This window comes from Dryobates pubescens, chromosome 10 (assembly GCF_014839835.1).
Source record: "Dryobates pubescens isolate bDryPub1 chromosome 10, bDryPub1.pri, whole genome shotgun sequence".
Taxonomy (NCBI): domain Eukaryota; kingdom Metazoa; phylum Chordata; class Aves; order Piciformes; family Picidae; genus Dryobates; species Dryobates pubescens.
The window spans coordinates 24,079,561-24,100,139 of record NC_071621.1 but is presented as its reverse complement, the minus strand read 5'-3'; the positions used below and the strand labels follow the sequence as shown (position 1 = coordinate 24,100,139).

The 20,579-nt window shown below is 44.7% G+C and overlaps 1 protein-coding gene across 2 annotated transcripts; it reads right to left on the bottom strand.

Annotated features, from left to right (window-relative positions):
• Positions 1-989: 989 nt before the first annotated feature.
• On the bottom strand, positions 990-3,954 carry AMER2 (APC membrane recruitment protein 2). Of its 2 annotated transcripts, XM_054164873.1 has the most exons (2): positions 2,911-3,845; positions 990-2,736 (listed from the first exon to the last, which is right to left on the bottom strand). In XM_054164873.1, exons 1-2 carry the CDS (start codon positions 3,725-3,727, stop codon positions 1,859-1,861), a joined length of 1,695 nt encoding a protein of 564 aa, XP_054020848.1. In that variant the 5' UTR covers positions 3,728-3,845; the 3' UTR covers positions 990-1,858. The 2 variants fall into 2 exon arrangements, with proteins under 2 accessions (XP_054020848.1, XP_009907136.2); XM_009908834.2 differs by having other exon boundaries at positions 990-3,954.
• Positions 3,955-20,579: the final 16,625 nt, after the last annotated feature.

Sequence of the window (20,579 nt, the reverse complement as noted above, 5' to 3'; positions counted from 1 at the left end):
TTATGGTTTACCTATAACCTTAATATCCTTCAAATGTATATTCTGTATATTTCTTTTTTTTTTTTTACTTCTTTCATTTAAGAGACAATAAAACCAACTGCTATGTAAGATCAGACCCATTAGCTTCCATGATGTGAATTTAGGATTCTCTGCATAATATAGACATGTATATTTTTAAAATGTATATTATTATTATTATTATTATTTTAGATACACTGGAGCATATATTTTATACTAACTGTGGTCTGGTGATTAAATTTTTGTATCAAAATATTTTGTAAATACATAACATTTACCTTTAGACTTCAGCAATTTTTTGGGAGCTTTTTTCAGTGTACCACAAAAATATGTCCTCAGGCACATTAAAACCCTATTAAATTCCTCTGAAATGTTGTCAATGCCCATATACAGTAGCCACTATTCAAAAATGTCCTGGCCATTAAAACATTTCTTTTAAGATCCAAGCTTATTAGACCATTTTCTGTACCCCTAGCTTACCATATTTCTTTTTCTTTTTCTCTCTTAAATTAGATTCTGACGTTATTAAGAATGAAAATAAAGAGCAACAAGAACCCAAACTTTCTTTAAATAGTCAAAAACTAATTTTATATATTTTAAAAAATAATAATTAAAAAACAGGTTTCTTTCCTGGGTTCCTTCTCTGTTCAAGGTTTAAGCCCAGAGCAACTTCGTCTAAACCCCTGAAAATAGAGGTTTGCAGCGGCAGTGCTGTCAGAACCTCAGCTCTGACTCATGGAATGTGCCACTGGAATGAAATCAGCACTTCAGACTTACTTTGCTGGGGACGCGTGAGCCCATACAAAATGGGAGTGTGGCTCTAATTTAAGGTATTTACACAAAGTTCTGGCATTTTTAGAACTGTAAAATTATCTACCTATAAAAACTAACTCTGGCTTAAACTCTAGATCATACAGAGGGGGGATTTTTTAAATTTTTTTATTTTTTTTTTTTTAAACTTTTTAATAAAAAAATCTGACCTGGGGTAAATCTGCTAAAATATGTATCTATTTACACAGGCTGACCGAGTTGCTGTAGAAACGTGAACAGTGTGTATATATTGGCATTTAGTAAAGTGTTTCCCTGAACCTGATTGTATGTATTATTGGACACGTATCGACGTAAACATCTGAACCTACGTCAGGTGTGTCTGTTACCCATTTACATCAGACCAGAACAGAACCAACTTGACAGACAGACAGACAAAAATATTTTTTCCTGTTAGACAAGTCCACCTAACTCCTTAGTTAGCTCCTGCATGGAAGTCAATCAAGTCTGCTGCTGAGCAGTGGTCTCGTTCCCACAGCAGGTAAAATACCTGTTAGGTTGGTTGGGTTTTTTGCTTGGCATTTTTTCCAGCATCTTGCAGAGCAGACATAACTTTTGGAGCCAGGCACCCAGCCTCCACTCCTCCCTCAGAAACAATGAGAAGTGTATTGGAGAACCTCCTGTGTTGCTTCTTTTGTAACTCTGTTCCCTTGAAGAACTCATGGCACTGCTTTGCATGAGGAAAGATGCTCATTAAGGTTCACAATCCAAGTCCTGCTTCCCAAAAGGCATGTAAAAATGAACCTCCCCAGTGTTTAGTGCTGCAGAAAAAAGATACAAATGTAAAAAAAAAACCAAAAAGTGCTTGAAAAGAAGTCGACTTTTTATATTCAGCCATCCAGTCTAGTAAGAAGTGATTCAGAAGTGCAGGCCCAGGGAGTACGGCATAGTAAGCCAAAATTTGAGGTGCCTTTCTTCAGGTGATGCAAAACTAATTCATTATCTGTGGTCTTCTATGCAAACTTTCACACACTGACCTCACTGTCCATATTTGCCTTCACCTCTTATTCAGCTACTTTTTGGCACTGTCCTGGTGTGTGGCAGTTTTGACTGTTGTCCCTGCTAAGCCCCTGTTACTGACCCGGCGTACCAGTACTTTGGAGACTGGGATTTTTGTTCTGTGCATCTCACTTTTGGCCAGGTGATGGTGTGCGACGTGATGGCTGTTACTTGCATCTGCTCCGTGGCTGGCAGAATGTGACGAAAGGTGTTTAATGCTGATAGGTATTTTGGAGTCCTTCACTGTGCTTGAGGGTGTTTTCAGTGAGCATGTGGTTGTTACTGGAGACACAGGCTTGGGTCGTGGCACACAGGTGACCACTTCATCTGTAGGCCCTGCTGGTGGGTTCTCATCTGGCTCAGCATAGAGGTCATAGAGAGCATCCCCACTGTAGCTGTCCCTGGGAAGGGTCTCCTTCTGGATGCTTGTGGAACCATCTTCTTCAGGACCAGGGGTGGTGGAATCCCAGTAGCCCTCATCACTGTTTGGCACACCTTCAGGCTGCTCCTTCTCCCTACCCTTCTGCTCCTCTTTGTGGTTGAGGTGAATAGGGATCTGGTGGAGGCCACCACGTTTCACCACAACCCTGTTCTGGGCACCCTCAGTACCTCGCTTCTCTTTCAACCCCTCAGGTCTCTTTGACCCTTCTCCACCTCCTCCACCTTCTGTCTGGGTCTCCTCTGTTTGTGACAGCATATCCCAGAACTCCTGAAGGTATGTGTCATCCACCTGGTCCGGACTGGCCATCTCCTCCCCTCCTCCCTGGTAGGCCACCATGGTGGGGCGCTTCTTGGATGCACCCAGCTTGCTGGCCCCGGGGATGCTCTTCTCGCAGCTGCCACTCCCGCCGCCCACATCCTCCTCATGGTCCGCAATAATATCTCCGCAGCCTGTAAGAGAGTCAAAGCTTTTCAGTGAAGTCACGTCAGCAAACATCAAACAAATACGATCAATCGATTGCTCTGAGGGTGGATCAACAGAGGAAGGGTCAGGGGCGGCTGCCGTCTCTTGACCGCTATCACAGTGAGGTTCAACAGGGGGGATAGTCGTTATTGGAATGTCACCTGTTATGGCCGCATCCTTCGCAGTCCCAACCTCTCCGGCGCCCTGGTCCGGTGGCTCGCTGCGGAGCTCCTCGGGTCGACTTCCAGCCGCGGCAAGGTCCTCCCCGGGAGCGGGGCTGCCGTTCTGCGCCTCCCCACCTCCCGTTTCAGGCTCCTGGGCCGAGGCGTGCACCTCGCTGCTGCGCTTCTCCCGCGGTGGCTCCAGCCCGACGTCGGCTGCGCTGCTCGGCGCTTCAGACAAAGGCTTCGGCGTCTCCTCCTTGATGCACTCCAGGCTGGCAGTCAGAGACCCTGGCATAATCAGGCCGGACGGGATCTCCGATGTTTCCCCCCTCTCCTCCTTGCCGTTTTTGTCTTTCTTATGCCATCTCATGCTGCTGAAAATCCCTTTCAGCCCCTTCTTTTGTCTACCGCCAGCCCGCTGATCCGCGCTCTCCGCCCTGCCGTTCTCCGGCCTGCCGTTCTTCCTCAGCAGGGAGAAGAAGCTGTGAGACTTGGCCACCGAGCTGCCGGCGGAGACGCCGAGGCTGCCGGCGGGCCGGCCCTGCGCCTCCTTGCTCTGCGGGTCGCCACCGGCCGGTTCCTCCTTCTTGCTGCTCTCCAGCACGGCGTCGGCCAAGCCGTCGTGTGTCCGACTCCGCACCATCCCCGTTTTGCTGGCGCCCTTCCCCTCCCCGCCTTTGCTCCTCACCCCGAAGATGCTCGGCATGGTGCCCCCGGATTTCCTCCTCTTGAACAGTTTGAAGGCGGTTTTGTTAATCCTCCCCGACGGCTGCTCGGCGGCCGGAGGCTCGGCACAGTCGCAGTGCGAGTCCATCTCTGCCGCTGCCGCCGCCGCGGCCTCTCCTCCTCCGCCGCCCCGGTGCCCGGTGCGATCCCTCACTGACAGCCCCGCCGCCGCCGCCGCCGCCCGCCCGTCTCCATGGCAACCCGGAGGGGAGATAAGCCGCTTTTCCTCCGCCGTGGGCCTGCGCCAGACCGCCGTCGCCCACTCTGAATCAACCTGAGCCGCCGCAGCTCCGCCGGCAGCGCCCCTGCCTCCACCCCTCCCCAAAAGGGCTTACATAACTTAACCCCTCTCCTCCCGCGGCCGGCCGCGCTGCCGCCGCACGGCGCCGGGGAGGTACGCGCCACGGGGGACGACGGCCACGCCGCCTGCCCCTTGCGGGGAGTGGCGAAAAGCCAGCCCGCGCACCCTGCGCGGCCGCGGTCCGCCTCCGGACCGCGTCGCTGCCTCACGCCGCCTCTTCTGCGCCTCTCACGCGAAGCCAGGCGCTCGGGTGCTCTGAGAGGTTGTCGCGGTCCCGCACACGGGCATCTGCGCAGGCAGAGCTCAGCTTTTGTTTACGGGAGCGCTTTGCGTCTCTTCGTTGTCCTCCCGGCGCAGTCACACCGCGCTTGGTGTGAGCACAGGCACGGAGGTGGCGTGACTAAAACCACGCGATGTGAAATACAGAAAAGCATCATCAGCTCCGAGAGGAAGCGGAGAGTGGTGCAAGAGCACAGGCTGCAGGTGACAATGCACCACCCGGCAGGGTCAGGAGAGTGAGATCATGGGATACCCATTCCGAACCTGGGAGGTACCTACCGCCAGGGTCAGAAGCAAAGGATGCCAACTTCACCCTCTCCCTTGTCTATCCTTCCTCCACCTCAACAGGACACTTGTCTCCGTGTCTCTCTTTCTCTCCAGTGCCCAAGGCCACATATCCCCATTGCTCACGACCAAAGGGGAGCAGTGACACAAGCTGGGGCACAGCCCAGCCCTTGCTTTGCTCACTTCCACTGCCATGGAGAGAACAGAAGGCCTCACAGAAGCCCTTTCCCAGCCCCCTCCATCAACTACACAGAGTCATGTTACCTAAATCACACCCACGGTGCACTGCTACCAGTGACAATAGCCAGCAGCACAGACAGGTGCAGATCTATCCTAGATGTAGGATAGGATAGGATAGGATAGGATAGGATAGGATAGGATAGGATAGGATGTCCAAACCTCTTCTAGCACAACTTTGAACTATGCGTACTGCATCCCAGAAAGGAGAGCACCTCCCCTCTTCAGGAAGCTGTGGAGCGCAATAAGGTTACCCCTCAGTCTCCCTATCTCCAAACAAGACAGACCTGGCCAAATTAACATGCCCTGAGCCAGAGACTCGCTAAACAACATCTCTACCTTGGCTTTTTCTTGAGGCTGAATTATTTTTGCTTGGGGGCTGCAGAGCAGACCTGCTTTCAGTCAGAGCTGTGCTAAATTCATATGCCATGGAAGTCAAACTCTGCTATACAGCATTAGTCTGGGCTCCTCAAAACATAAACACTTGTCTGGGTTTTAGCTCTAAATGCAAGTGAGAACCACTAAAGAGAAGTTGTATGTGGGCCTTTTGGCTTGAGGCTAGGTTCTGCTTGCTTTGAAGTCAGTAAAACGTTTTGCCATTGACTTCACTGGCTGGAAGAATTAGTTGGGGGGTGGGGGGTGTAGCATCATCAGACATTCATTGCACTCTCCCATGAGAGCAGGTTGAATTATCTGTTGTGAATAATTTATCCAGTGAATTTAGTCCTTTCTCTGTTCATGTCTAAAATGTGCCATTTGCATTTAGAATTACAAGTGTTCAATAAGAGCAATATGAGCACATCATTCAATTTGCAGATCTCTCTTGCCTTCTGCAAGAGACAGAGGAAAGGACAGATGAGATGGAAGCCAAGATTTTGGCTGGAGGAGGAGTGAGTTACATTTTACAGAGTTCAGGTCATAAACATGCCCAGCACCCAGAAGCAATGGAGACAGGAGGTCAGACTAGAACCTTGATCGATAAGCATAAGTTGCTCACCTTGACTGTGCCTCTACAAATTGTGTTGTCATGAGTTCCTCCATCACTTGGTAATACTTCTGCTCTTTAGACAGATGAGGGAAACTTGATAAAAAACAGAAAATAGCAAATACTCTTGTGCAAAAGTGATTGCCCATTGGAATGTGCTGCCCAGGGAGGTGGTGGAGTCACCATCATTGGAGGTGTTTAGGAGGAGACTTGGTAGAGTGCTTGGTTGCATGGTTTAGTTGATTAGGTGGTGTTGGATGATAGGTTGGATGTGATGATCTTGAAAGTCTCTTCCAACCTGGTCTATTCTATTCTATTCTATTCTATTCTATTCTAAATACACAGAGCCAGACATCATCTGGAAGTTTGAAAGAGCAAAACTTAGTCATGTGTTTTGGGAAGAAGTAAGCCAAAGTGCTAGTTAAGACTTGGACACATGGCTGAACTTACCAATTTTTTGCACTTTCATACTGGCTGTATGGAACAGACAAGTTATTGTGCCCTCTTTTCTTGTGTGTGAATATGTGCAGCCATGGTGGAAAGGGTGGACTTTCATCTTGTTTGTTTAAGTCAGCTTAAAATCCAAGTGGTAATGAAGGGAAATTACTTGAGGTCAACCTGAAATGACTCTTTTGAGTGTGTTTTGACAAATTGATATTTTTTCCTACTCATTTGGGTTTCAATTCTTTCTGCACATTTTAAAAGATGATTTAAACAACCCTAAAGTACCTCTGGAAATGGATGGCTATTCTAAAATGAAATATTAAAGCACTGACTTTTGAAAGTGGCAAATGAAACATTCCACATTTTTATCTTATTTTTAAAATGTTATTATTGTGTTTTAATCTGAAGACACCTACAAATTCCTCATGAATTCATGACATAATTTGGTCAACCTGCCCTTGCAGGGCTCAACAGAAAAAGCTTTAGACAAAATGTTTTCCAGCTTCTAAATGAGGAAGAGCAGCACTGAAAGGTGGTTATATACATGCAAAGTACCTCTTACATCTAGGCATGTCTGGACACCTGAGTGCTCTGGGATCAAGCAGGCCGGGAGAAAATGTTCTGTGTCGCATCCATTGTGCCCATGTCCTCATGGAACTTCACACAGAGCTGAGGGGCATTCACTTGCCCTTTTGGTTCTCCCCACTTTTGACTGGGATCTCCCCTGGAAGCAAATGGCACAGCATCATTTTTTCAAAACTGTAAAAGGCTCAGCTGTGTGAACTGCCTTCCAAGGTAAGCAAGAGTGCTTGCTGATAAAGGATGGTGAGAAGCTGGATGAAATGGAGCCAGAGGCATTTTCTACCATTTATCCTTGTTTTACTTTCAAGGAAGATCACACGAAGTCTATGTAAGCAGTGTCTTGTTTACTGTTTTACTCAGAGATTTAAAACTTGGTCCATTGAATTGTGGTAGGGATTTCCTTATGGCTTCCCTTCTTCCCTGTAGGTCTGAAATGGAAGTCTGCTTTTGAGTTCTTCTTTATGGTGAGAGTGACAGAGCACTGGAACTGGCTGCGAAAGGACGTTGTGGAGTCTCCTCTGGAGACTTTCTAAACCCATCTGGATGCATTCCTGTATAGCCTGCCCTAGGTGATCCTGCTTTGATATGGGGGTTGGACTCAATGATCTCTGGAGGTCCCTTCCAACCTGTAACATTCTGAGATTCTGTGACAGTGAGAAGTGTCATAACTATCTTCCTGGCAAGGGGAAAGAAAGACTGACAAAGTGAAAACAAATGAGGAGCTCTAATTTAAAAGCGCCAAAAGATTCCACAGTCAGCTGGGAGCTCCTGATGACCTGCAGATAAGGTGCACTTTTAAATAGAAATTAAGGACTTTGAGGTGGGGGCTATTCAGTCTGGAGAAGAGAAGGCTCCAAGGAGACCTTATTGTGGTCTTCCAGTACCTGTAGGGGGCCTACAAGAAAGCTGGTGAGGGACTTTTTAGTGTGTCAGGTAATGATAGGACTAGGGGGAATGGAACAAGGATAGAAATGGGTTGATTCAGATTGGATGTTAGGAAGAAGTTCTTCACCATGAAGGTAGAGACACTGGAACAGGTTGCCCAGGGAGGTGGCGGAAGTCCCATCCCTGGAGGTTTTTAAGGCCAGGCTGGATGAGGCTCTGAACAACCTGATCTAGTGTGAGGTGTGATCTAGTGGGGTTGGATCCTTGAGGTCCCTTCCAACCAATTCTATGATTCTTGTTCCCTGGATTTTGGTCTGCTTGTTGAAGGTTACCATCACAGACTGTTGGTCTGGGTCTCTGCCTTGGCTCCACCACTGACTTGTGCTGTGATCCTTAGGAAGCCACTGCTTGGATTCATATCAGCCAAAGGTACCTGCTCCAAAGACCCACAGGTGCCACAGTCCTGTTCCAGCCCTGCTCCCTGCAGAGTGCTGTGGCCATGGTGGCACCCCCAGAGCTGGAGCCATTGGGTGAAACAGCAGCAACTATAATGACAAACCATCCAGCAGGGCCTCACCCTGCTTTTCTCCTGTAATTGCACATACAGATCCTCTCAGTTCCACCAGAGACTGCAATATATGGCTCAGAATGAAAACTGAATAAAAATCCTAGGATTCACTAAGTATGAGTTAGTGATGGAAGTGACAGCTAGCAAACCCCTTGTCCTTCATTTTGACAGAAGCCCCAGAGTTTTTTTGTGTTTTGAGGCTGCCTTATGTGCTGGATGGGAGCACTGAGCACAGGATGAGAGCACAGAGTTATCTGAAAATCTGTGCAGGAATTTGTCACTCTGTGCATCATTTCTAAGTACCTTTGGTGAGTCCAGAGAGTCAGGGGCAGCCCCCTCAACATGGGACCCAGGATATGCTCAGTTTTAGATTAGAGTTTACCCATTTTCTGCTGAAGAACTTTTGTTTGTTTGTTTGTTTTAACATTCTCTATAACCATGGTTCTGCTATCACATGTACTGTAGTGTATATATAATTCATGGGCCTTGAAGAAGCAACATCAGTTTAAAACTAATAGGTCTTCCTAATGACAAGCACTGAATCTAAATGGCAGAAAGTGAATCACAAGTATTGCATCTAGACCCCAGCTGTTATGGGAAAAAAAATCATCAGGCATTTAAAAAGCCATAGGTAATTACTGTTCCATGGTGTGGAATTAAAGGATGAGTATGGGGAGGCTCAGGACAATAATAGGTTCATAGGGAAACCAGGCCCGCTACCTGAAAAGTGACTTCAACCACTGCAGGTTCTTCTTGCACAGTCAAGTGGGCTACTGCACAAATAAACTCTTCAATGCATTACAGTAGATGGAAGAGATGCTGTTTGCTGGATTATTAAATCAATGGGCTCATTAAAGAAGACACAAGTAATTGTCAGATCTTTGCTGATACCTTAAGATCTGCTTAGGGACTCACTAGAAGTATAAAAAGAAAAGAAAAAATAAAAAGAGGGGGAAAAAAAGGAGAACATCTAAAACCAGAAAAAGGCAAAATCAGAAAAAAAAAGTGGGATTAAAGAATCACTCTTATTTTCCATATGAGCCTTCTTGCTGTAACACTTATCAGTCTGTACAGATGCAGGGGGAAATCATCTGGATTTCTGACATTCACCACTTCTTTGCTTTTGCCTCTCAACAGATCCATGTCTTCTAATACTGCATATTTCTTTCTTCCATTTCTAGCTCGTGAAGCAGCAGCTAGGATCTCCTTGGGGCCCTTTTCTTTGTTACTCCTCCATCTGTTTTCCCAGGTCAGACCACTTTCCACATCTTTTTCTGCAAAACAGACTCTCCACAGCTGCAGAGGCATAAAGAGCATAAATGCTCTGTTCAGCATGTCCAGAGCCTGGCTGACCTTCACTCTCAGGCAGCTCAAACATGAATGTGTCTCAGGGAAAAGGTTCTTAAAGGAGTCTTAAAGACACAGTATATGAAGGAAGCAAAAGAGTGGTAAGTAGAGAATGAGGGATAAAGTTAATTCCCTGTACTCTATCAGATTGTCATCTCCACACAGGCTTCACTCTCACCAGAAACTCCTTGATTAACACATGAAAAACTGTTTCTGGTGTCAGTGCAACGTACGGAGAGCAAAGATCATCATGACTGAGGGATGCACGTGTCCCTGCAAAGTGTATCTCCAGTCTCCTAGGACATAATAAACTGTCATTACTTTGGTTTATTGGCTGAAGAGCTGAAATACTGGGAATTGTAGTGAGCAGAAGATGACCTCTTTCTCAAAATTGAGAACTGGGCTCTAGTTTCAGAAAATTGTGCCTGATCTCACAAACTTAGAAAATTTGGAAGTGCCTGGTGCAGAACTGTGCAGCTTAAGTAATCCAAATGTCCTCTAACTCCCCAAGAAATCACACTAAACAAGAACTGAAGTACAGGTTCTTGAACAGGCAAATGCCCTCCTGCAGCATGAATGTGGACTTCAAAAAAACCCAAACAAACCAAACCAAAACAAACCAGACCAAAGCAAAACAAAAAAAACCCAAAACATAAACCAAACCACTCACTGGCTTTTCAGGTATATAAACACTGGTCCAGTTCAGTCACATTTCACAAGCCTGGAAGATTGCATATTAGACCAGAGACCTGCTAGTGAGGACTTTTTGAGGAGGAATATTTCATGCTCTCACCAATAGTATCCTTGAAACAAAGGCCAACACCACCTTTGCAAGTGATAAGAATCCTGTAGACACTGTGAGACTTTCTTTTATTCTTGTCAATCCCAGCATCCCTTCTAGGTGCAATTTTATAGGGGGGAAAAATAAATCAGCAAGAAATAGACGTTCAGGCTGAGTAAATAGGTCATGTGATTTCTGACATGAAGTAAACCATCTGAGCTGAGGAAGGATGAAGTTATAGGGGTTTGTTCAACATTTTCCTAGGTTTCTTGTTGTTGAAACAACTTATCTGCATAAATGGCTTATGTTTTGCTGTTTTAAAAAGCAAAACAGGAAAATAACAGTAAGCCTACCAAAATGAAGCAAAACATGAGTTTGACCCAAAAGAAAATTATTGAATGTTTTCCAGTTCAGCCAACAGACTGAAAACAATCAATTGCCTGCATTCAATCTCTGTGTTATCCAACTGTTCTTCCCAATGCAAAACAAAAGGATTACAGAGAAATAAGGAAGCAAATAAGAAACTGAAAGGGAGAGAAATATTTGTCATTTGTCTTAAAGCTAAATGCAAATTAAAAATGCAGGCAGTGCATGTTAGGGCCGCAAGGGACAGACCTACTTCTAATTAATAATATGTTGGTGCCCTGGCCCTCTGCATTAAAAAAGCCCAACCCTCTAGATTAATCCCGCTGTAACATTGTAGCTAGAGCCTCTAAGAATTAACCCAGCCCAATCCCAGATTTACTTGCACTGTAATTACTGGAAATGTGGAGAGTTTATTTTCTTCCATATACTGAACTAAAAAGATAAATGTAAAAAAAAAAAAGTCCTCTAAATATGTTGTGGGTAGGGATTTTTTTTTGGTGAATTCAGCTATTCACTTTCTGCTTTGTGTGTTTGCAGTATCCCACACATAACAATTTGTTATTAATTCATTAATAATTTCCTGACAGTTAGATATAGATAAAGTATTAGTTTGATGTCAGGAGTGCTCTGTGTTACTTCCCCTCTTTCTTCTTGCTTCAGTGTGTGTAAAACGACCAGCCCCCAGGCACAACATCAATTGGAGTTTGGGTGTCAGCACTGCAGTAGCTTGTAGAAGTCTTTGGGCTCAGGTGAAAGGACTCAGAGGCCAAATGTGAAAGAAAGACAGAAAAGAAAAGAAAAGGAAAGGAAAGAAAAGGAAAGGAAAGAAAAGAAAAGGAAAGAAAAGAAAAGAAAAGAAAAGAAAAGAAAAGAAAAGAAAAGAAAAGAAAAGAAAAGAAAAGAAAAGAAAAGAAAAGAAAAGAAAAGAAAAGAAAAGAAAAGAAAAGAGAAAAGAAAGAAAGAAAGAAAGAAAGAAAGAAAGAAAGAAAGAAAGAAAGAAAGAAAGAAAGAAAGAAAGAAAGAAAAAGAAAGAAAGAAAGAAAGAAAGAAAGAAAGAAAGAAAGAAAAAGAAAAAGAGAAAGAGAGAGAGAAGGAAAGGGAAAGAAAGAAAGAGAAGGAAGAAAGAAAGAAAGAGAAGGAAGAAAGAAAGAAAGAAAGAAAGAAAGAAGAGAGAGAAAAAGAAAGAAGAAAGAAAAGAAGAAAGAAAGAGAAAAAGTCAGGATGAAAGACAGACAAAAAGGAAAAGAAACCTCAGCACAGGCTGTGAGGGAATTACTGAAAAGCTTTGGGACTAAATCTGGGCCTTGGACCATGGTGGGAGAGGAGAGAAATAATTGCGATTTTTATTATGCTAGGTTTCCAAACCAGAATTCACCACTGGGATTATTTTCAGAAGCTCAAAAAATACAAGTACCCTGATACAAGCTGATCTTCAGCAGATAGACACCGTACATTTGGGATTTGAAATAGGGTATGTCTCAGCAGTTTCCATATTGGTTGAATACAGGTTGCCGTACAAAACTAGGCCGTGCCTCGCAAACCTGTGGGAACCAGTGGTTTCCATCTGTTTCACACCAAAGAATAGGATTCATCTCCCCATGCTGGGGAGCTGCAGGGTAAACAGCTGCATCCCAACTAGTTAGCCTAAATTCCCTTTCTCTAATGTGGCAAAAAGACAGGTACTCTTAGGGTGCAGTTTATTTGACCTATTTCACACATCAGCTTAAGGGTGGATGAGGCAAATCTTACCCTAAAAGTTCAAATTAAATGTTCAGAAGAAAACATGTAAGTTTGCTCAAATCAGCTCCTCTCAGCAGGTGTGGATTTCAAGTTACTTCCAAACTTTCTCCAAAATATCAGCCAACGTTTTCCAGCTTTCAGTTTTTCCACTCAGGAAAGACTTTTTTTACACAGAAATAAAGTATTTCCCATCACGTCTAATGCAAGCATGTGCATCGCGCAAGGCATGGGCACGTGGCAATGCCTATTTCTTGCACCAGGATTGCTATTAAACTGGCCAGGAGTTTGCAGAACTGAGCTGCTGGTCGAAGTTACACCGTGGGAAAGGCTTGGTACAGCTTGAATTTTGATTGCATCAATTCCTCAGACCTGTCAGAGTTTCTAAAGAAACCTGACCCCTCGTGTTCTTTCTCAAAATCATGCCCTGATACACATCAGTGAACTCGTTCGTTAGAGGCAATCATGAGGACACTGGTAGCTTCTAGAGAGAAGCACATCACTCGTTTCCCACATGGCACTTCCACTGATCTGTTTTTAATACCGGTCTCTGACACCCTGCTCTGACTGAAGAGCATTGTGTGGTACACGAGATACAAATAACACCGGAGGATTTTTTCCAAAGGGCTATTTTTGACAAGAGCTGTTGCTCTGACAGCAGATCACTCGATCAATTCCAACTGAATGTCAGCTAAAGGACAGCTTTTCAGTTTTCTCTTTTTCCTTTCTTTTTTTTTTTTCATCACAGAGAAAAACCAAGTAGTGGGTGTGCATTTATGACAGTTTTACTAAAATAGCTAAAGAGCACTGTTCAGTTTAAGAATATGTTAGTAGCAAGAGGAATAATCACTGAGGCTTCCACTCCTGCTCTTTTTCTTGCTCAGACAAAACAGATGTCCAGAGAAGAACCATTTTCAGAAGAAGTGTGTAAGAAATGTATGATTAGGCCCTTTGTGTGGGCTGGGAGAGTACCTGGGATGCAGAGCAAATATCCCCCAGCCCCTTGGGACCTGGAGGGGTCCTCTCAATGGTGTTTCCATACACAACAGCTGAATTCAGTATCTACCAAGGACAACTACAAAACTCCCACCGAGCTCCACAGTGCTGGACCAGGGCCAGGGGCAAACAAAGTGGAAACCACCATCACAGGTTTGCCTGGTGTCACTGGCTGGCTGGGGAAAGCCAGGGTATACCACCCCCCGTTTCCAGCAAAGTCCAATGAGAAAACCATGTGCCAATCCAAAAGCTGTCATGAGTATCAAATGGGATAGATAAGATCATCCAGTCCCTTTCCTGGAGTTTTTCTGTGGAGCTCCACAAAATAGGCTGACAGGTGGTCACAGAACTTTGCCTGAACTTGTGTATTACCAGGCCAGAAGGAAGCATCCCGTGGCTGTGAAATCTGCAGTCTTGGAAGACACAAGCCAGAGAAAATGACCTGGTTTTCAAAAATGCATCCCTGTGCCCAGTCTCTCTCTTTACTTGCTCAGTTCATGACAGACATGCACACCACAGAAGTCCCAAAACATTTTATTCGGAAAGGTTTTTCTCCTTTCCACACTCTGCTCTTCCTTAAGTATGCCTAAGAGTTCACCCTCTCAAAACCAACTCTGTATTAGTTTTATGAAGTGCAATTGTATCTGTGAAACAGTAAAGGGGATAAACGGACAGCATCCTTCAGTAACGCTTATCTCAGATCAATTGATAATCCCCTGTCAGGATGATTGCTGTCAAAACCAGGACAAGCAAAGGCATTTTTCATTCTTGCCATTGCAGCTGTTGTCTTTTTCTGTTAGCCCAATTAAGCAAAGCAAAAAGGAGTAGCACCATATCAGAGCCAGTTTGCCTTAGGATATAAATTGTCAACTTGTATTTGTCCATAGCCAACACTGCAAGAATAACAAAGCGATGCCATAAAACTCAACCACTGTGCTGAAAACACAAAGGAACCATTTTTTCCCCTTCCAACTCAACATGGCATCCAGCCATGATGCCCCATGACAGGCGCCAGCCCTCCCTCAGCCCCAGCAGACAGCAGGGCTGTGCACAGCCACCCTGTATCTCCTGCAGCCTGCCCCATGCCCGTGCTGCCAGGGGTTGAGGCTCAGCCTCACTCAGCCTGAGCCCAGCAGAATCAGATTCTTTCCCACCACCACTCCAGAGCTGAGGGGTTTTACTGGGTGCCATCATGAAAGCTGTTTTCCCTGCTTCAACTCTCCTCTACACCTTTCAGCTTGGAAAACAGGCAGGGATCAGTAATTTTCTCTGGTGCTGTTAGCCAAAGCCCTCCTGGAAATGAGCTGATTCTATTATTGTGGAAGAGTAGCTGCCTTCTGGCAACGAGTGCCAAAAGAAGTGCATCACCCGTGTGGCTCGTTGTCTACATGGCAGGACACCCTGTTGTGTGCTGGATTGTCACATGTAATCTGTGCAAATGCAGTCATTAGCTCTAGCAGATGTTTTTTATCGTGCTGCTTCAAAACTGAAAAAGGATCAGCAGGGGTTTCTGTTTTCTTACCTAGATTTTGAGGAACAGAATAAATTGCAACTTGTTGCTAATATGAACAGATGCTTACTGGTGCATAAAGGCTGTGCACCTACTTTTACCCTACATTAGAACATTCTGTTTACCACGTTTTGTTTTCTTGATATGTTTTTAAACAGAAATCCTCATAATAACATTAGGAGAGTAGGTTTGTGTTTAGTGTGCGCCTGTGACGCATGGAGACAAACAGGTACCTTATCAAGACATCAAAGCAAAGCATCAATGTTGGCAGCAGATTGAAGTTCTTCATTCCTGGGTAGTGTCTCTCATTACAAAATGCCATCTTTGCTCTCCTTAGGCTCATTCATCTCAGTTAGGAACCTATGATACATATCAGGGAAGGGGGCAAGGTAGTTTGGATGCAGACACTTGGTTTGAAGGGGGAGAGGGCTTAATGACACAAATGCAGGGCATTTTGTGCATGTTGTCCCATCAACAGACAGGACCCTGTGCAAAGCAAATATAACCTTGGTGTCCTTTCTCTGAGCCATGGTCAGTCCATGCGAGCTCCAGGAGCAAAACAGCCATCTGATTGAGAGAGCTTGCAGTGGGAATTGAGACTGGAGCAGGAACCAAGGCAAAACTAACATCAAAGAGGCAAGAAAGAGGGTAAAGCTGAACTAAGAGGATTTGCTGTGGTCTGTGCCAGTGAGTCTCTGGAGCAGCCATATGGTTGCAGGCAGTGCTGGGTGCCACCAGTCTTTGCTGCCCCTGTGACCATACAGGCAGCTTCTTCTCAGCAGCACAGCAGTGGCCCTGCTGGGGTGGCACCAGGATCCTTGCTTAACTTTCCTACGCTCTGCAGCTGCTCAGCCCAGGCTGCCTCCAGCAAGGTGCAGGGAGAGGGCAGGGAGGGCTTGAAAGCAGTAGACAAGGGAGAAGGAAGCAGCGAGCTTGGGCAGCCCAGCGGAGCTCTGCAAAACGTAGCCTTCCCCCATTAGCTCCTGAGCACAAGCCCACCACCCACGGGTGTGGAAGAGGGCATTAGGCTGCACTGCGGTAATTAAGTGTGGATCCTGCATGTATCTCCTGGATTTTTAAATGTGAACCAGTTTAACTGAGTTTTAATTAAAGCTGTTGTGAATCAGCTTAAACCTGCACTTCTTCAGTGCTCTAGGAAGATTTTAACTGCAGAGGCAGGATGCTATCTCATGGAGGCAGGAGGGTTTGAGCTGGTTAATTGTTAGAGGCATGTGAAAACCTAAATATGTTGACCCAAATGCAGCTCTCCTTAAGGGCTCAACTCAGTGTCCTTAGACATCAGTAAACCAATTGCTCTGGGAATGGAGTTCCACAGAGACTGGAGACGTTCAGCCTTACAACTGTCTCAAGTGCAAAGTACGCTTTCTCTGTTTTCTCCAACAGAAATCAAGAGTTTTGTGTATCCTAAACAAAATCAACCATACCAAAATACTTCATTGCACAAATAAAAGGGAAAGCAGAAAAAAAAATAATAAATACCATCTCACATCAATTAGCTCCTTTACTGAACAAGTGGAAAGCACTTAGATGGTGATAGCAAAGCAAAGCAAAGCAAATGAAACAGATAGAGCAGAACTCAGAGCACTAATGCAAATTTGGTGTGACTCCAGCATCCGACTTGCCATTTGCACTGCAAATATGGCAAAGCATTTTAAGGCAATGGTGCTTTTCTATTAATCATTTATAGTATTGATAAGGTATCTCTTTTTTTTTGTACACTGAACATACAGATATTCAATTGCAATAAAGCATTACAAACAATTTGCTTTTAGCTGGGGAGAGAGACTTCCAGAGAAGCTTCTCTTAACATCAAAAGCAATAAGTCATTGACACTAAGAAAACGTATTAACCTGCTACAGATGAGAGAATATAGTATCCTCAAGAGGTTTCTGAACATTTTAAGTATCTTAGCATCAGATGGTAAATTGTTCTCTTGTAATCAGTTGTTTGTGCATAGCTTTTCATGTTTCTTTTTTACTTAATAGGAATTAAAGAGGACAATAATGATGCAGGATACTCTTAAAATGGCAGGAAGTAATAATCAAACACTTCTAACTGCCTTCATTTCACACTGGTAACATGTTTTTTCACTCTCCTTGTTTGAAAGGGAGATTAGAGCATGCCACTAGAAATGTCTCTTCTGTGTGTTTCTCTTTCCTGAGAGTTTCCTGCTATAAGCCACAGCTGGACAACCATACTACTGTGCTAAATTACATAGGCAGGGCTCTAAAAAGCAGTTATTTTTATACCACATCTGTAACACTAGGATCAATCAAAACCCCAGGGACCTAGTTGTATAAGACAGCACTATCAGTGATACAGAAAGCTGCACTTGCCAGTGATTTACATCAACACATTTTCAAGTGAGAAGTACAGATCTAGACAATGTATAAACCATAACTTGAGTGGCTACATTTGCATTTAAACATCTTAATAAAGAGCTAAAAGGAAAGCACCAAAAATTCAAGTCACAGTACAAAAATATCAGCTGACTTAACTCAGAGCTCAACCAGGCCCTGCAAAACCTGAACCAAAGAGCAAACAGGGCAGTGAGGCTATGAGTTTTGGTGTGGGGATGCTGAAGGGAGTGGCTAGATACATTGTGGCCAGCCCTGGGTGTATTCAGAACATGGTTTCCAAAATCATGCTGCCCCACTGCACCCACTCCTTGTGGCTGGAGACCCCCAAGGAACACCAAATGGATATAGTGCTGGATGTGCCATGTGGAGCCAGAAGATTTCCCTTTCCTGTAGGTTTCATGAGGACTTCAGCAGAAGCAACTGCCCTTAATCCCAGCCCCTCATCCCTCTCCAAGGGGAGACAAACATCTCCAGGGAAGGAAAAGGGAGGGCCATGGACAACAGGGAGAGAGATAGCAAATTAACCCTTCCTAGCTAGGCATATTGTGACCAAGTTAGATATAAGGCCTCTGGAAGCCTCCCAGACTGTGTTTGATACATTTCACAGTTACTATTTTGAGGTCTTCACACAAAGAGAAGTAGGCATCAAGAATGAATCAAGAATCAAGTAGGCATCAAGAAGAAGTAGATGGTGCTTTTGCTTGGCTGTTCCTGACCTTGGCTGTGTTCTTGTTGTGGCTAAGTACTAATAACCTACTCTCTGCTCTTCTCTCTCTCTTTTCCCTTGTACAGGGTAGGGGGGGAAGGGAGCAGAGAGGGTAACCCCCTGCATTTGTCCATGGGGGTTCTTGCATTGTTTATAAATTGTAAATACATACATATTGTATATTTTGTCCAGTCCCCAGCCATTCAGCTGGAAAAATGGGGGCTTGTACGTTTGTGACACAGTTTTATTTCTGAGCACATTGCTTCAGTTTTTGTATCTGGCAACTGCAGACTTTGGATACTCTTTCTGGTGCTTCTCTAGAATACAAAGTGTGTCATAAACCACTGTTATCAGAATAAAAATGGCTATATATATCGTTATGGATATATAAAATGGATATATATGGTTTTGTTTTCTGTAAATCTATGAATAAGTTTACTGAACATTGGGACAAAACCTGTAATCTCTCCTGACATCTTGCAAAGCACTAGGAGATGGTGTATACTGGCATGGGTCCATGTGAGTGGATATGATCCCACATTCCCAGAGGACCCACCTTGCCAGCAACATTTTCACTTTTGCAAATGTCAGCCACTAATTTTATTTACAGCAAATGACACAAAACTTAAGTCAGTACCTGATCATTTGAGTCATGGAAATTTGGACCAGTGTGATGCTGGCCTTGTAGTGCACTGCGAATAAACTGGAAAAGAAGCTGGAGTTAATGAAGAAGGTCCTGAGGAGACAGAGCTCAATGTCACTCCTGAGGTCTTCATGGACTCCAGTAGCTCTGCACCAAACTGAGATGAGAAAGCAAAGAGTAGGTGAGATAGGAGATAGACATTTAATATTTTTTTTAAAGTAGCAAAGGATGAGGACATGAAAAGGATAAGGCCATGCCATGCAGAAAATACAGTATGCAGAAGTAGCACTTTGTCTTCTGTCTTTAGCATGTAATATAGACTTCAGTTTATCTGGGAACCCCTGGGGATGCTCTAGCCCAAGTTGACACAAAGGCCCCAGGAGGCCAGATCATAGGCACAGGCAGGCTCTATCCAAGCTCCAGCATCTGCATTCTTGTGATGATGTCAGCTGGAAACACATCTGAAGCATAGGCAACACAGAATGACAGAGCAGCCAACAGGACAAAATAATGTTTGAAGGCAAGAAGAGCCGTAGATGCTGCAAATACTGCCCATCCTCTGCTGCGTTCCAAACAGAGGAGGCACCTTGCTACCATGACTGGAGCAGAAGGAGATCACCCCTGGAGAAGAGGAGGCTCAGGGGTGACCTCATTGCCCTCTACAACTACCTGAAAGGTGGTTGTATCCAGGAAGGGGTTGGTCTCTTCTCCCAGGCAACCAGCAAAAGAACAAGGGGACACAGTCTCAAGCTGCACCAGGGGAGGTTTAGGCTTGAGGTGAGGAGAAAGTTCTTCAGTGGAATGGGCTGCCCAGGGAGGTGAAGGAGTCACCGTCCCTGGAGGTGTTCGAGAGGAGATTGGACGTGGCACTTGGTGCCATGGTCTAGTCATGAGGTCTGTGGAGACAGGTTGGACTCCATGATCCTCGAGGTCTCTTCCAACCTTAGTTATACTGTGATACTGTGATACTGTGATACTGTGATACTGTTACTTTGTCCCATGAGTGGCTGAGACCCTCATTCCACTCTGGTTTCCATGTGTGGATGAAAAGAAAACTAAGAAAAACTAAAAGGAAAATAAACTCATGCTTTCCTCTTTTGTCCTTTCCAGATAAAGGCAAACGAATCTGGCCAGGATAGTTGTTTTATATCTGAATTAACCTTGAAAAAAATTACTAGCTAGTTACCAGTTACAACTGATGAGCTAGTTCACCAGTTGCTGATCTTCTACTGATCTTCCAGAACTTTATCTCATAATTTCCTCTTACTAATAAAAGGCAACACCATCAAGAAAGGAATCTGGACTGTGGGAAGTGGCTGAACTTCACAAGAAGTTCCAGGCAAAACCTCTTCATCTGATTTCTGTTTCTGATCACTTCCTTACCTACAGCCATTTCTCAGCTGTGTCCTTTAAAGATTCCTTGAGGGAAGAATATACCCTGTAAAATCAGGTATCCTTGGTAGTCTTCAAAGGTTGAATGTAATACAGGTGATTTATTCACTTCTTCTGACACATCAGAGACATCATGTTCAACATTATTTTCAAACACAGACACTTCATATTCTTGTCCTCAAAAGCAGCACACATCTTTATTTCCTTGAGGCAGTAAAGAAAAAAGACAAGGGCTTTTGGGGACCACCTCCAGGAGCAGAGGATAAAATGCAGTGCACAAAAAGGGCCATTTACAGAAAAGGAACAAGAGCAAGAGAAAACCAGGAGTAACAAGAGAAGGGCAGGAAAGAACAACTTGGTGTGCAACAGAAGTGTGACTAATGGCTAGGCCTGACAAAAGGTGCAGACATGAAAAAGATGGGCTGGAAAGCCAAGTGAAAGGCCAAAACAGCCACACTGCAGTGCTGCATCTGGAAGCAGTCTCCCAGTAAGTACCTCAAAGGAGGGGGAGGAGG